The sequence below is a fragment of the Mustela putorius genome, unplaced genomic scaffold, assembly GCF_011764305.1.
Source record: "Mustela putorius furo isolate JIRA1106 unplaced genomic scaffold, ASM1176430v1.1 tig00003869_pilon_pilon_pilon, whole genome shotgun sequence".
Classification (NCBI taxonomy): Eukaryota; Metazoa; Chordata; class Mammalia; order Carnivora; family Mustelidae; genus Mustela; species Mustela putorius.
Window position 1 is genome coordinate 7,361,726 of NW_025422021.1, and position 14,928 is coordinate 7,376,653.

General features: G+C 38.6%; 1 protein-coding gene across 4 annotated transcripts in view; it reads left to right on the forward strand.

The window, feature by feature from the left end:
- CHN1 (chimerin 1) overlaps positions 1–14,928 on the forward strand; it is a 213,528-nt gene that overhangs the window by 154,501 nt on the left and 44,099 nt on the right. For all 4 annotated transcript variants that reach the window (XM_013046819.2, XM_004774381.3, XM_045066651.1 and 1 more), the window contains one exon: positions 11,650–11,727. In XM_013046819.2, coding sequence (XP_012902273.1) covers positions 11,650–11,727 — 78 coding nt within the window. The remainder of the gene's footprint in view (positions 1–11,649; positions 11,728–14,928) is intronic.

Here is a 14,928-nt window from a genome sequence, read left to right on the forward strand (position 1 = left end):
GTCTTTATGTCTTAGAGATCCGTCAGAGAGATATTGTCAAATGCCAAAGAGATATTGCCTATGTTTTCTTTTAGTTTTGTGGTTTCAGATCTCACATTTAGAGTATACTTTACTCCATTTTGAGTTCATCTTTATATACGGTGTGAGAAAAGAGTCCATTCTTTTACGTGTAGCTGTCCAGTTTTCCCCCGCATCATTTATTGATGAGACTGTCTTTTCCCCATTGTATATTCTTGTCTCCTGTATCATAGATTAATGGGCAATCTGAGCATGGGTTTATTTCTGGGCTGTCTGTTCTGTTCCATTGATTTGTGTCTGTTTTGTGCCAGTCCTGTACTCTTGATTACTACAGATATTTAGTATATATCTTGAATTCTGGAGCTGTAATAACTCCAGCATTGTTCTTTCTCAAGAATGCTTTGGCTTTTGATGTCTTTTGTGGTTCCATACAAATTTTAGGATTATTTGTTCTAGTTCTGTGAAAAATGCTCTTCGTATTTTGATAGGAATTGTATTGAATCTGTAGATTGCTTTGGGAAGTATGGATATTTTAACAATATTAATTCTCCAATTCATGAGCGTGGAATATTGTTCCATTTGTTTGTGTCATCCTCCATTTCTTTCATCAGTGTTTTTTAGTTTTTAGAGTATAGGTTTTTCACCTCCTTAGTTAAGTTTATTCCTAGTTATCTTATTCTTTTTGGTACAATTATAAATAGGATTGTTTTCCCAATTTCTCTTTCTACTACCTCATTATTAGTATATGGAAACACAACCTTTTTCTATATATTAATTTTGTTTCCTGTGACTTTACTGAATTCATTTGTTACTTCTAATAGCTTTTTGGTGATTCTTTAGGTTTTTCTATGTATACTATCATGTAATCTGCAAACAGTGACAGTTCAATGTCTTCTTTATCAGTTTGGATACCTTTTGTTTCTTTTCCTTGTCTGATTGCTATGGCTAGGAGTTCCACTACAGTGTTGAATGAAAGGGTTGAGAGTGGATATTCTTGTCTTTTTCCTAATCTTAGGGAAACTCAATTTTTCACTTCTAAGTGTTAGCTGTGTGTTTTTTATATCCTTTATTATATTGAGGTTTGTTCCCTCTAGACCTATTTTGTAGAGGGTTTTTAATCATGAATGGATATTATACTTTGTCACTTTTTCTGCATCTTTTGAGATTATCATGATTTTTTCTTAAATATTTTATTTATTTGAGAGAGAGACAGAGCACTGGGAAGCAGAGCAACAGAGGGAAAGATAAAAGCAGGCTTCCCACTAAGCCAGGAGTCCAAGGCAGGGCTGGATCTCAGGACCCTGAGCTCATGACCTGGGCCAAAGGCTTAGCTGACTGATCCACCCAGGCAGCCCAAGAGGATCATGATTTTTATCTTTCACTTTGTTGATGTGGTGTTTCATCCTGGTTGATTTGCAAATATTTAATCATCCTTGCGTCCCCAGAATAAATTCCAGTTGGTTGTGGTGACCAGTCCTTTTAGTGTATTGTATAGTATGGTTTGCTGATATTTTGTTGAGGACTTTTGCCTTTATGTTCAAGGATATTTTGTATCAGGGATATTGGCTTAAAGTTTTCTTTTTTCATGGTGCTTTTGTCTGGTTTTGGTACCAGAGTAATGCTGGACTCAACAATGTATTTGGAAATTTTATCTTCTAATTTATGGAACAGCTTATGGAGAAGAGGTGTTAATTATTGTTTAAATGTTTGGTAGAATTTACCTGTGAATCCATCTGGTCTTGGACTTTAATTTGTTGGGAGTTTTTTGATGACCCGTTCTCTTTCATTATTAGTAATTAGTCTATTCAGATTTGCTATTTCTTTTTTTTATATATATTTTTTATTTGCTTATTTTGAGAGAGAGAGAGACAGAGTGAGAGAGAGCATGAGAGAGAAGGTCAGAGGGAGAAGCAGACTCCCCATGGAGCCGGGAGCCCGATGTGGGACCTGATCCCAGGGCTCTGGGACCATGACCTGAGCTGAAGACAGTTGCCCAACCAACTGAGCCACCCAGGTGCCCCAGATTTGCTATTTCTTCATGCTTCAGTTTTGTTTGTATGTTTCTAGAAATGTATCCATTTCTTCTAGGTTGCCATATAATTTTTTTTGACATATAATTTTTTTATAGTATTCTCCTAGAATTCTTTTTATTTCTTGAATGTTGGTTGTTTCTTCTTTTTCCTTTTCTGATTTTACTGATGTGAGTCTTCTCCCTTTTATTCTTGATGAGTCTGCCTAAAGGTTTATGAATTTCGTTTATCTTTTCAAAGACCCAGCTCTTGATTTCATTGACCTTTTCTGTTGTGTTTTAGGTTCTATTTCATTTATTTCTGCTTTGATCTTCATTATTTCCTTTCTTCTACTAGCTGTAGTCTTTGTTCTTTCTTTTTCTACTTCCTTTAGGTGTAAATCTAGATTGTTTATTGGAGGTTTTTCTTTTTTTTGAGGTAGGCCTGTATCAGTATGAATTTTCCTCTTAGAACTGCTTTCATTGTATCCCAAAGGTTTTGGACCATTGTGTTTTTATTTTCTTTTTTCTTTTTCTTTTTTTTTTTTTTTTAAAGATTTATTTATTTGACAGAGAGAGATCACAAGTAGGCACAGAGAGGCAGGCAGAGAGAGAGAGAGGAGGAAGCAGACTCCCTGCTGTGCAGAGAGCCCAATGCGGGACGCGATCCCAGGACCCTGAGATCATGACCTGAGCCGAAGGCAGCGGCTTAACCCACTGAGCCACCCAGGCACCCTGTGTTTTTATTTTCATTTGTCTCCATGTATTTTTTTTTTTATTTCTTTATTGACCCATTGGTCTTTTAGTAACATGTTCTTTAGCCTCTACATGTTTGTGGTTTTTCTCTAGTTTTGTTTTTTGCTTGTAATTGATTTCTAGTTTCATAGGTTTATAATCAGAAAAGATGCATGATATGATTTCAGTATTCTTAAGTTTATTGAGACTTGTTTTTTGCCTAATATGTCATCTGTCTTGGAGAATGTTCCATGTGCACCTGAAAAGAATGTGTATTCTACTGTTTTTGGGTGGAAGGTTCTGTGTCTATCTGTTAAGTCCATCTGGTCTCATGTGTTATTCAGGGCACTGTTTCCTTATTGATTTTATGCCTGGATGATCTATCCATTGATGTAATTGGGGTACTAAACTCCCTTACTATTATTGTATTACTGTCAGCTTCTCCCTTTATGTCTTTTCATATTTGCTGTATGTGTTTAGGTGCTCCAATGCTGAGTGCATAAATGTTTACAATTGTTATATCTTCTTGTTGGATTGATCCTTTTATCATTATGTAATGCCCTTGTCTCTTGTTACAGTCTCTAAAGTCTCTTTAGTCTAGATTTTGCTACTGCAGCTTTTTTTCCACTTTCATTTGCATGAAATATCTTTTTCCTTCCATTCACTTTCAGTCTCTATGTGTGTTTGGGTCTGAAGTGAGTATCTTCTAGCCAGCCTATACATAGATCTTGTTTCTTTATCCATATCGACTTCACCACCCTCACCACCCTATGTCTTTCAATTGGAGCATTTAGACAATTTACATTCAAAGTAATTATTAATAGCAAATACTTGCTGCCATTTTATTCATTGCTTTCTGGATGTTTTTGTACTTCTCTGTTCTTCTCTTGCTCTCTTTCTTTTTGGTTGATGCTTGACTGTTATTCTTACCTTTCATTCTCTTTATTTTTTATGTAGATACTGTGGGTTTTGGGTTCATACATAACATCCTCAGTATATATGAATCTATACCAAGTTGATAGTCACTTAAGTTTAAAGTAAACACATTCTTTAAAAACTACTTTATTTCCTCTGCCATATCTTATGTATATGTTGTCCTATTTTACATCTTTTCATTTATAATTTTTTTCTATTTATCACCTTTTCTTTTCCACTTAAAGCAGTTCCTTTAACACATCTTATAAGGCCAGTTTAGTGGTGATGAACTCCTTTAACTTTTGTTTTTGTGGGAAACTCTCTCTCTTCTTCCATTGTGAATGATAACCTTGGTGGGTAGGGTATTCTTGGCTGTAAGTTTTTTTCTTTAAGTTCTTTGAATATATCATGCCACTCTCTTCTAGCCTGCAGAGTTTCTGCTGAAAAATCAGCTGATAGCTTTATGGGGTTCCCTTGTGTGTAACTATTTGTTTGTCTTTTGCTGCTTTTAAAATTCTCTTTACCATTAATCTTAAACATTTTTTTTAATTTTTTTAAGATTTTATTTATTTATTTGACAGACAGAGATCACAAGTAGGCAGAGAGGCAGGCAGAGAGAGGGGGTAAGCAGGCTCCCTGCTGAGCAGAGAGCCCGATGCGGGGCTCGATCCCAGGACCCTGAGATCATGACCTGAGCCGAAGGCAGAGGCTTAACCCACTGAGCCACTCAGGTACCCCAATCTTAAACATTTAAATGATTGTTTGCCATGGTGTGGACGTCCTTGGATTCATCTTGTTTGGAATTCTGTTTGCTTCCTGAACCTGGGGTTTCCTTCCCCAGGTTAGAGAAGTTTTCAGTAATCATTTGTTCAGATAAGTTTTCTGCCCCTTTCTCTCTCTCTTCTTCTTCTTCTGGGACCTCTATAATGCAAATGTTTGTTGACTTGATGTTGTCTAAGAGATCCCTTAACCTCCTTTTTATAATTTCTTTTTTTCCTTTTTACTGTTCAGCTTGGTTGCTTTCCACTAACCCAGATTTCAGATTACTGCTCTGTTCTTCTCCCTCTATTAATCTACTAGTGATTTCATCTAGTGTAGTTTTCATTTTAGCTATTGTAGTCTTCAACTCTGATTCTTTTTAATATTTTGTCTCTTTTTGAAGTTCTCACTGAGTTCTTCAACTCTTTCCTCCAGTCCATGAGCATCTTTATGATTGTTACTTAAACTTTTTATCAGGCATATTGCTTATGTCTGTTTCATTTAATTCTTTTTCTGATATTTTGTCTTGTTCTTTCATTTGGACCATATTTCTCTGTATTCTCATTTTGCTTCACTTTCTGTGTTTGTTTCAATGAATCAGAACAGCTACTTCTAAGCTTGCAGGAATAGTCTTGTATATGGTCATTCCCTGTGTAGACTGCATGTGTCTCGTGATTGGCTGGCATGTACTGGGGGTCCTTGGGCTGTCCTTATGGGATGGCTGGAACTGAAGAGGACACGGGGTGGGCCGTCCCATAGTTGTCAATGCCAAGGGCTCCCTGGTAGGACAGCTGAAGCTGAAATGGTTATAAGCCAGGGGGACCTGGGGCTCTCTGTGCAAAGGGCACCCTGGCAGAGCTGAAGTGCATATAGATGGGGAGAGAGGAGGGTCCTGGGGCTCTATGTGCAGAGGGGGCTCTGGCAGGACAGCTGAAATGGATGCAGTTGTGGGTGTCCTGGGATGCTTGGCACAGGAGGTGCCCTGGTGAGCAGCTGGAGCTAAAGGAGGTGGGAGCCAGGAGGTCCCAGAGCACTCTGCACTGGGGTTGCTCCGGCAGTCATCTGGAGCTGAAGTGGTGTGGGTCTCAGTAAGATAGCTGGAGCTGGAGCAAACACTGACTGGGGTGGCCTGGTGTATCCTGTGCCAGAGCCACCTAGGTGGCACAGCTTGGGTTGGTGTGGGCAGCTCGGGGCCTGCTGAGATGGCAGGCCAGCTGTGCTCCTGTCTGTGCTGTCAGGTGGAGGGGCACATAGACCATGGCCCTCACCAGCCCCATCAACTCAGAGAATTCCAACAGCTCCCCTGCCATTTGGCAGAGTTCTAGGGCTGGATCTTTCATATTGTAGTTGCTTTTTAATTTTTTAATTTTTTTAATGAGTTTCAGGAGTAGAATGTAGTGATGTCATCAGCTGTGTGTGACACCTGGTGCTCATGAGATCATTGCCCGCCTTAATACCTGTCACCCAGTTACGCCATCCCCCTACCCAGTTCCCCTCTTGTTTTTTTAACCGTGGCCTGCTCACAGCCCCTCAGTATTATTCCTTCCCACTGCAGTTTGCAGTTTCAGGGTGGCAGTTTCCTTTGTTATTGTCTGTCAGGTGGTTCTCTATGCTGTCTGGCTTTTGTTGTGCAGAAGCTGTGAAGTCAACCCTCTGTCCTTCAGGAGGGCTTCCTCTATAAATAGGTGTAGATGTGCTTTGTCCACAGACAAGGGGAGTTCAGGGTCTTCCTGTGTTACCATCCTGGACCCCCAAAATCAAAGCTGTGTTCTTAATATCTGAATATTAATATTTTATAGAAATTGCAGGATTTTGCTAAACCTGAACCAGGTTACCTAGTAGTTAATCCCGTTACTCCTCATCTCTCCAAGCTCTGGGCTATGCCAGCTGGAACATTCCTTTATGGTGCTTTTCTGATGAAATGTTGACTTTACTTAGTTAACTGGAACATTGTGTTCATGAGTCTGTGGTATCATCATGATATTCAAAGGAGGTGGCTCTCTGTGTGAGGTCCTTTCAGTTTCCTAGAGAATACTCTTACTGTTAACGAGTTCTGACATTCATAGTTAGATTTATTCCTTTGGCATAAGTCTTCGGTCTTACATTAAAAACCAGATATTTGTGGAAAAGGAAGTATAATCAGTCATTTGTACCTTAGCATGAATAAATTGATAAGACCCTTCCCTGTAAGCAGGTTTTGAGGTGGGAAGGTGGACAGAACAAGGATTATTCAGAGTTTGAACCTGGGGGTTCAGATTGCCAGGACAGGATAAGGTAAGGATTGCAGAACAGTGATGCCTGTGTTGTGTCCTTAAAGCACCTGATTACAGCCTGACCTGAAGCTTATACTGCTTAGGCCAGTGGTTTGGGGCCTTCTATGTGTCCCACAGTCCCACTATATTAACCCTGATCTTGGAAATAGAAGTCCTCAGATACAAGGGAAGGAGGGAAACTTCTACTTATTGATTATTATCTGTGCCAAGAATAAGATAAAATGTTTCCCATATATTATCTCATCTAATTCTATAATCTAAGTACTTTTAATCAATTATACACATAAGGAAACAAAGACTGAAAGAAATGAGTAACTTGATCAGGACATGACACAGCTAGTAGAAGACAGGGTTAAGATCAGCACTTTTGTCCGGCCCACAACCTGGTCCTGTCGTACTACACTTGGTGAAAATGAGAAACTAGTTTTGCATAAATTCAGTATTATTACTGGACAAACAGGATAGAGAGATCAGTGGTGGACATTTCTTTATTTGAAAAACAGCAAATTGTTCCTTTCCAGGGTCTCCTGTTTCCCCCTTCTGTTTCTTTTTTTTCCCCTTCTTTTAAGATTTTATTTATTTATTTGACAGACAGATACCACAAGTAGGCAGAGAGGCAGGCACAGAGAGACAGAGAGGAGGAAGCAAGCTCCCTGCAGAGCAGAGAGCCCGATGTGGGGCTCCATCCCAGGACCCTGAGATCATGACCTGATCCGAAGGCAGAGGCTTTAACCCACTGAGCCACCCAGGCGCCCCTCCCACTTCTGTTTCTTATTCCTCACACAACTGCCTCCCACTATACACACACCTTTTTGTAGTTCCTTTTTTGTAGTCCCCTTCTCTATATTACAGATGGTACAGACAGAGGTAGAAACTGAGAGGGTTGTAGATTCTGCCTGTTCTTCATTTCTTTTTCCAGGCTCGTCACCCTCATTTAGGTGAATATACAAAAGTGCCATCATTATCAAGGATGGCCAGAGTTAGGTCTCAGGCAGGCCAAAGAGTTAGTCAAAATGAAACACTAAATACTGCTGGTAATACCACCATTTAGTGAGTGCTTACTACTAGGCAGTCTCTTCCCTTTGATACATCATCTCTTTTAAACTGCCCTGTTTAAGTGTGTAAATGAGGTAAACAGTGCACCAAGCAAATCTCCCAAGGTCAGGATTCAAACCTAAGTGTCTCTGATTGCAAATCCCATCTTTTTTTATTGTAATAATTTATTATATAACATATAGGTAAAAATAAATTATTACAATAAAAAAGATGGGATTATATATATAATATATAAAATATATATTTATAAATAAATGTATAATATATAATACATATATTTATAAATATATATATAAATTATTATAGTATATCACCCCCAATATAAATAGGTACCTTCATTTGGTCTTGTTTTCTTACCCAGGTATTTCATGGACCATTATTTGTGTAAGCTCCTGTGTTAAATTCAGGGTTTATACTAAGATGTGTAAAACTCAGTCTATATGAACAGCTACACAGGAACTGTGATATCAGGTGGAATGTGGTACATCTCATAATTAATGAACAGGGAAGGGAGCGGAGGTTCCCGGATGGGTAAAGTCACACCTAATTGGTGCAGATCCTCAAAGGTCCCACTAGGGGAGGGCGTGCTGAAACGGAGCCTTGCAGGCTGCACTGCCTGTTGCACACACGGGTGCTGAACTTGAGGTCTAGGGTTGTTAGTTACTACTGCTTTTCTCACCGTCCATTGTTATTCATTGCTTCCTCTGTTTTACCATCTATTGCTGCTTTTTGAAATTGAAAGGGAAAAATAACTAGAGAAACCACCTTGAAGAGAATCAGAGAGGAAAACAACTACCCTCAAACTTCAAAATTCCCTCTCATTTTCCAATGTCGATGTTTAAGCATGATGTTTAAAAAGCCAACTCTTACATACCACCAACTAGCTGTGGAGTGCAGGAAGTTAACTTTTGTAGGCCTCTCTTCTTTCATCTGTGAAGTGAGGAGAACATACGCCTCACGGGCATCTTTCTGCAGATTTAATGGGATTCTGTATGTAAAGTGCCTGGAACATGGATGCGTAATAATAAATGATAGCCATCACTAGTAGATTCTATAGCTATCTAAATATGGCCAGATAAATACAAGGATGAACGGTATATATCTGTCTAGAACATCAGAACATTGGTGTTAGTTCTGAACTTTAGAATTAGCAGTTCTTAGGACTTGAGAGCTGTTGTAGCAAAATTAATGCAGAAGTTGCATTATTGCAAATTATTAAAGACATCATGTGACCAAAATCCCCTAGTTCTTTGAGAGTAGCTAAGAACTTCTTCCTTCGCCATTGTTTTATGTCTCCTGTTGCTCTGGGTAACTGCCTCAATTAGGTACCAAAATTATTTGGGAAGAAAAGTGACTGTGCAGAGTCTACAGCAGACTTGCCTCTCAAAGACAAAATGTACACTGTTGCCCAGCCGTGAATTTTCTCTACCATCAGTCTTTCTATGCATTGGTTGAATTTTAGTTACTACAGCTGAAGAACTGGGGATGGTTTATAACAAAGGACCTTGATCAGAAATAATTGCAGGGGGCGGGGGGGCTGCTTTGAGTTACATGGGTGATTGTTTTCTTTGACATAGTAATGTAAACATTGAGCATTAAACATTGTAGAGAGAAAAAAAATTACTGTTAAATTTGCCTTTGGAGTCTGTTTTTCTAGTGTCTACTGAGAATTGGATAAACTTCACCCTTTGGTTGTACATGATGACTAAAGGGCTGTTTGGGGTTTGTATTTTTAGTCATCACATGACAAACTTGGTCTAAACTAAAAAGTAATTTAGGTTAGGCAAGGAAAAAGTTCTTTCCCTTGTATTTTCTCTTAGAACAGGAACTTTTTTTTTTGTTTTATTTAATGACAAAATGGTATAAATTTGTGGGAATGAAATACCTATAGATATAAATATTAACTTCTGCCTTTTATTAGAAAATTTTTGAAAAATTATTTTTTTCTTAAGTTTATTTTTTTTAAGTAATTAAGATTTAAGAGATTAAAGTAATCTCTACACCCAGCATGGGGCTCAAATTCACAATCCTAAGAATAAGAGTCCCATGTTCTTCCAGGTGAACCAACCAGATGCCCTCAGAAATTTTTTTAAAGAGTAAGACATTTTAAAAGAACAGACTATATACTCAAGTAAATAAAAAAATTGGGGGATGTTTAGAAAATCAGTCATCAGTATTTCTAATATCTAGTGTGGTTTCAGAACAACTTCATGTCCTAATTAAATTAGAATCTGCACATACCTCCTATAGATTGGGCACATTGGACACATACCCCTATAGATAATGAAATCTGAGATAAATTGTGCTCAACAAATGGACTGAATTCACTTAAAAATAATTTTTGATTCTTTAAGTACAAGGTAACAATTAGAACCATAATGGGTTAAACTTAATTACCATAACATGAGGAAGCAAAGGGGAGATGTTTAGGGAACCAATATGGGAAAACTTCAGCTTCTTATAGTAGTTTAGCAAAAAGTATGGGTATTGCTCTTTAATGGAGCTGGATTTGTCTCTTACCCAGCACCCTTCCCCCCTTTTTATATCAGCAAACAAATATCCAAGGGTTCTACAAGCACAGTTATACTACATCTCTGACTTGTGTGCATGAGAAATTATTCTCAGCTGGCCTCAAGCTCTTTGAATTAAGAATGTTGAGACTAATAATAAAAATAAAGACTGGATCCATTTACTTGTAGTTTCGCAACAAAATCCTTATAGGGAGACAAAACTGACCACTGCAGGGTGATAGCTGTGCTATATGCACACGGCTCATTCTGCATGAAAATCGTGTGCTACCAGTTCAAAGCCTCTTTTTTTTTTCCCCATCAAAATACTTACCAGCTTTTGCTCATCTTAAATAAAATTGGGTTTTTGTGAGTTAACCTCAGTCCATAATGCACAAAGGAGGATAGAGATTAGCCTTTCATAATTTACCAGGCAGTGATGGGAAATTCTTTTGAAACCTGGTGCTGCCTGTTAACGTTCCTTTGCTTTTATTAGGTAAAAGAAATATTCCATTTTGTAATAATGCATGACTCATTCATCCCTCATTGTCTTCCCACTGATTTTTTTTTTTTTCCTTGAGCCAGCAAGAAAATCTTACAGGAGAGGAGGGAGGAAAAGAGACAGAGTTGAGGAATACAATACTTAAATACTGTTGCTTGATCCTCATTGGTTATCTGCTTTCTTACGGGGACCAGTGTAATCCAGCCTTCCCTGTCAAATCCCTTCCTTCCCCACCCCCCTGCTAGGGGCTCCACAGGGTGCCTGCTGCTAGAAGCTGACTGCAGGCAGTATGTAGGCATCTTTCATCCAGAATGGACAGTAATATATTGAATAGAGAAGGAAGCTTTTAGAAATGTATCATATGTCAAAATTGCATGGTTTTTAAAGAGGGATGGAGAGATGCTGAATGTTTTGTATATTAGCATCGATTCTTTATGTCTATTCAGACTCTTAAGTTTTCAGAAGCTTAAATATAGAGCCCTTTAAAAAAAAAAAAAAGAAGAAGAAAGAAGAATTTTTCTGGTTAGTCGACCTCTTTCTAAGAAGTGCTTCATCATTCTCCTCCACCTCTCCGCGATGTTTCTTTGCAGCTCTCTGTAGATTAGGGTTCTGTGCTGGCTGGCAGAATGCTCATTTGTTAGCTGAACAGAGTTCACCGGCAGACAGAGCTATATAGGTTTTATTTCTTTTCTGAATTCCAAAATGCCATCCAAAGAGTCTTGGTCGGGTAGGAAAACTAACAGAGCTGCAGTTCACAAATCAAAACCAGAGGGCCATCAGCAAGATTTATTGATAGCAGCCTTGGGAATGAAACTGGGTTCTCAAAAGTCGTCTGTGACAATCTGGCAACCTCTGAAACTCTTTGCTTATTCGCAGTTGACATCACTTGTTAGAAGAGCAACTCTGAAAGAAAACGAGCAAATTCCAAAATATGAAAAGGTTCACAATTTCAAGGTAAGAATATTTGTTTTTAACCTTTTCTTACAAGAGAGAAAATGCCCATTGCTTGCAGTACACAGCGTTAAAGGAATTTCTTTTGCTGTCTTTTTTAAAACTACGATGACTGGACTAAAATGTTCTTGCTATTTAAGGAATGAAGATGTTTTAAGCATGGTTTTATTTAAGGGATAGCTGACTAAAGCTAATAGAACCCAACTCCATTTTCTCTAATGTTGATTTAGTATTCTGCTTAATCAATGTACACTCGATGGTAAAAGTCTGGACTGACATTTGAAAGGTCTCATTTAATAATGATTCTGGCATTATTTTATTTGTGATGCAAATATGTCTAACTACCTTTGTCGGATATTTCATGAGAAGATTAGATCTTATCTCTGTCCCTTTCTGGTGAAAAGCTTTGGATGTAAGAGGCGTGTGTTGTTGCATCTGGATTGAGCAGATGGTCTGCATTTCCCCCAGTTTCTGTCTTTTCTCCTCTGTTAATGAATTGACCATGATGAAAGGAGGGGGCTACCCCAGGACTGTTCCTGCAGATTCAAGCAGCCTCTCTTTACTTTTTTGAGTATTGCTTTCTGTGTGTGTGTGTGTGTTTAATTAGTGTGTCACTGTGTTTTACCAACTCTACTTTAGTAATCATCTTTCGTCAAGATGATGTGTGTGTTGGTTCAAGTTGCCTGCATACCTAGCAGGATATAAGGCCTTGGAGTTGGGTCCTCAGCAGCCTAACTGGGGAAACATGCAGTGGGAAGCTGTGCAGACGAACACCCAGTTAGCTCGGCGGGTGGACGCACCAGTACGTCCACCGTCCCTTCCCAGGAGTTACCTGGTCAAGTTTTCTGTCTTTAGTTTAGTAATGTTGGAGGGCATATGGTTTCAAAGGAGGATAGGCTGGATCCCTGATCTTCTGTTTATTCAGCAGATATATTCATTCAGGATGTACTTCTCACTTCCCATTTGCAATTTGTCCTGATTGTTAACACTAGCATTTATTTTACTCAAATGCTAATCACCACACCCCTAATACTACTTTTTTAGCAAGGAACAGATTTTTATTATCTCCATATCATTTGGGTATAAAGGATAAATTTTAAACTGTTTGGACTGTATCAAGATTGCTAATATTTCAAGGTAAAACAAATACCATTTTATTCTCCCTCTTTAAATATATTGTTCAGGACCTTACCTTTCAGCTGGTATCTTTGATTTTAAGTGAAATTGAGACCATTCAGTATGTGCATCCAGACTCAACCACCTCTTTCATTTTTGAACCTGAACAGTATATGCAAGTTACTAGGCCTCAGTCTCCTCTTGCATGACAAATTGGTCATACAGGATTTTTATCAAGAGAATGACCCCAAGTATAAAGTTACATGCATGCTCAGTTGAAAAAAGCCACTGAAGTTTCCAAGCAAGAAACTATGCATACTGTTTAGAAATGGCTGGGATTTAAAATTATATCTCTAAGGATGCCCCCTCTGCTGTGTTCAGCAGGAATAGACTGACCTATTAAGGATGCCATTTTAGGGGCGCCTGGGTGGCTCAGTCATTGGGTGTCTGCCTTTAGCTCCAGTCGTGATCCCTGGGTCCTGGGATCGAGCCCTGCATCGGGCTCCTGCTCAGCGGGGAGCCTGCTTCTCCCTCTCCCACTCCCGCCTGCCTGTGTTCCCTCTCTCTCTGTCAAATAAATAAAATCTTTAAAAAAAAAAAAAGGATGCCATTTTAGTGCCAAGTCAAGTTTGATCAAAAGCAAATAGTAAATCTGTTCAGGGATTTGCATAAACAAGCACATCCTCCCCGCCCCCCTTTTTTGGTGGTGGTGTTGTATTTTCCAATAATTGTTCTATTTTAATTTAACACATGGCTTTAATGAGCAAATTTTGAACAGACAGAAAAGTGCTGACTCTGGGACCAATTGTGACCCTTTGCTTGGTACCCAAACTGCTATAAAGATGCTTGTGTTTTTTAAAAAAAACAAAAAACGGAGAAAGAACACATTAAAAAGAAGTCTGCTTCCTTCACTGGAGCTAAAAAAATTAAAATCAAGTGGGCTGTACTTTTTAAAAAGTATTTATGCTCCGGGAAGAGCTCATATTAGACAGTGAAGTTCTATTACATATTTTTTATAGTTGCTAATAAGGTCAGAAGTCTCAGAATTTGACTCCTTCTGTTGAAATTATTCTTTGTTATTTAAGAAATGTTTCTGTGGGGTGGCATTATAAAAAAGAGAAAGGTGGGGGGGGAGTCATAGTCGACTTTAGAGAACATGCCCCCCGCCAAAGAATTCAGACTCTGTGGCAGGAGCACTTCTCTCCCACACAGATGTTCACTTAGAAGGTCACGCTTGTGATATGTAAGTGTGTACAGTTCAGCGATTTATGGTGGGAAGAACTCTGAGCATTTATATGATGATAATCATTCATATGGCCTTGCCCTTGACTATTTCTCTGTTGGTAAAAGTGGATTTTGCTATCCACAGGCCCAAAAGCCTCATTTCAATGTGGTTTTCTTTTTTGCTTCTTGAACTGCCTTGTTATGTAACATTGCTCTGTGGCATTGAACAGCTAGCTGCCAGATCTCATTTCAGAAGGTAAAGCCAAGAATACCTTATACCTTTGGTGCAAGTACTCACCAAGCTGAGATCCAAAAAAAAAACACAACCAGGCCTAACTGCAGACAGGTGTTTTGTTTTTTGATTTTTTTTAATAGTTTTTTTTTTTTAATAGAAAGCAGGAAGTCTTCCCAATTACTGTTATGTAACATGGCCTTTTAAATTTTTTCTGATGTTATTTATAAGAATTTGATTTAAAAAAATCTATCTCAACAATTGTTTCTTGTAGGGAGATCATCGTTTAAAAAACAAATGTACTACATCCTTTAAAACTGATTATAATTTGTCAACATAACTTAGAGCGAAAATAATTTTAACTCTTTCCTGGATCAAGCTCTCTCTTTTTTTTTTTTTTTTTAAGATTTTTATTTATTTATTTGACAGAGAGAGATCACAAGTAGAGAGAGAGGCAGGCAGAGAGAGAGGGGAAGGGAAGCAGGTTCCCTGCCAAGCAGAGAGCCCGATGTGGGACTCGATCCCAGGACCCTGAGATAATGACCTGAGCCGAAGGCAGCGGCTTAATCCACTGAGACACCCAGGCACCCCTCAAGCTCTCATTTTAAGAACTGCTCCTGTCCTAACACAAC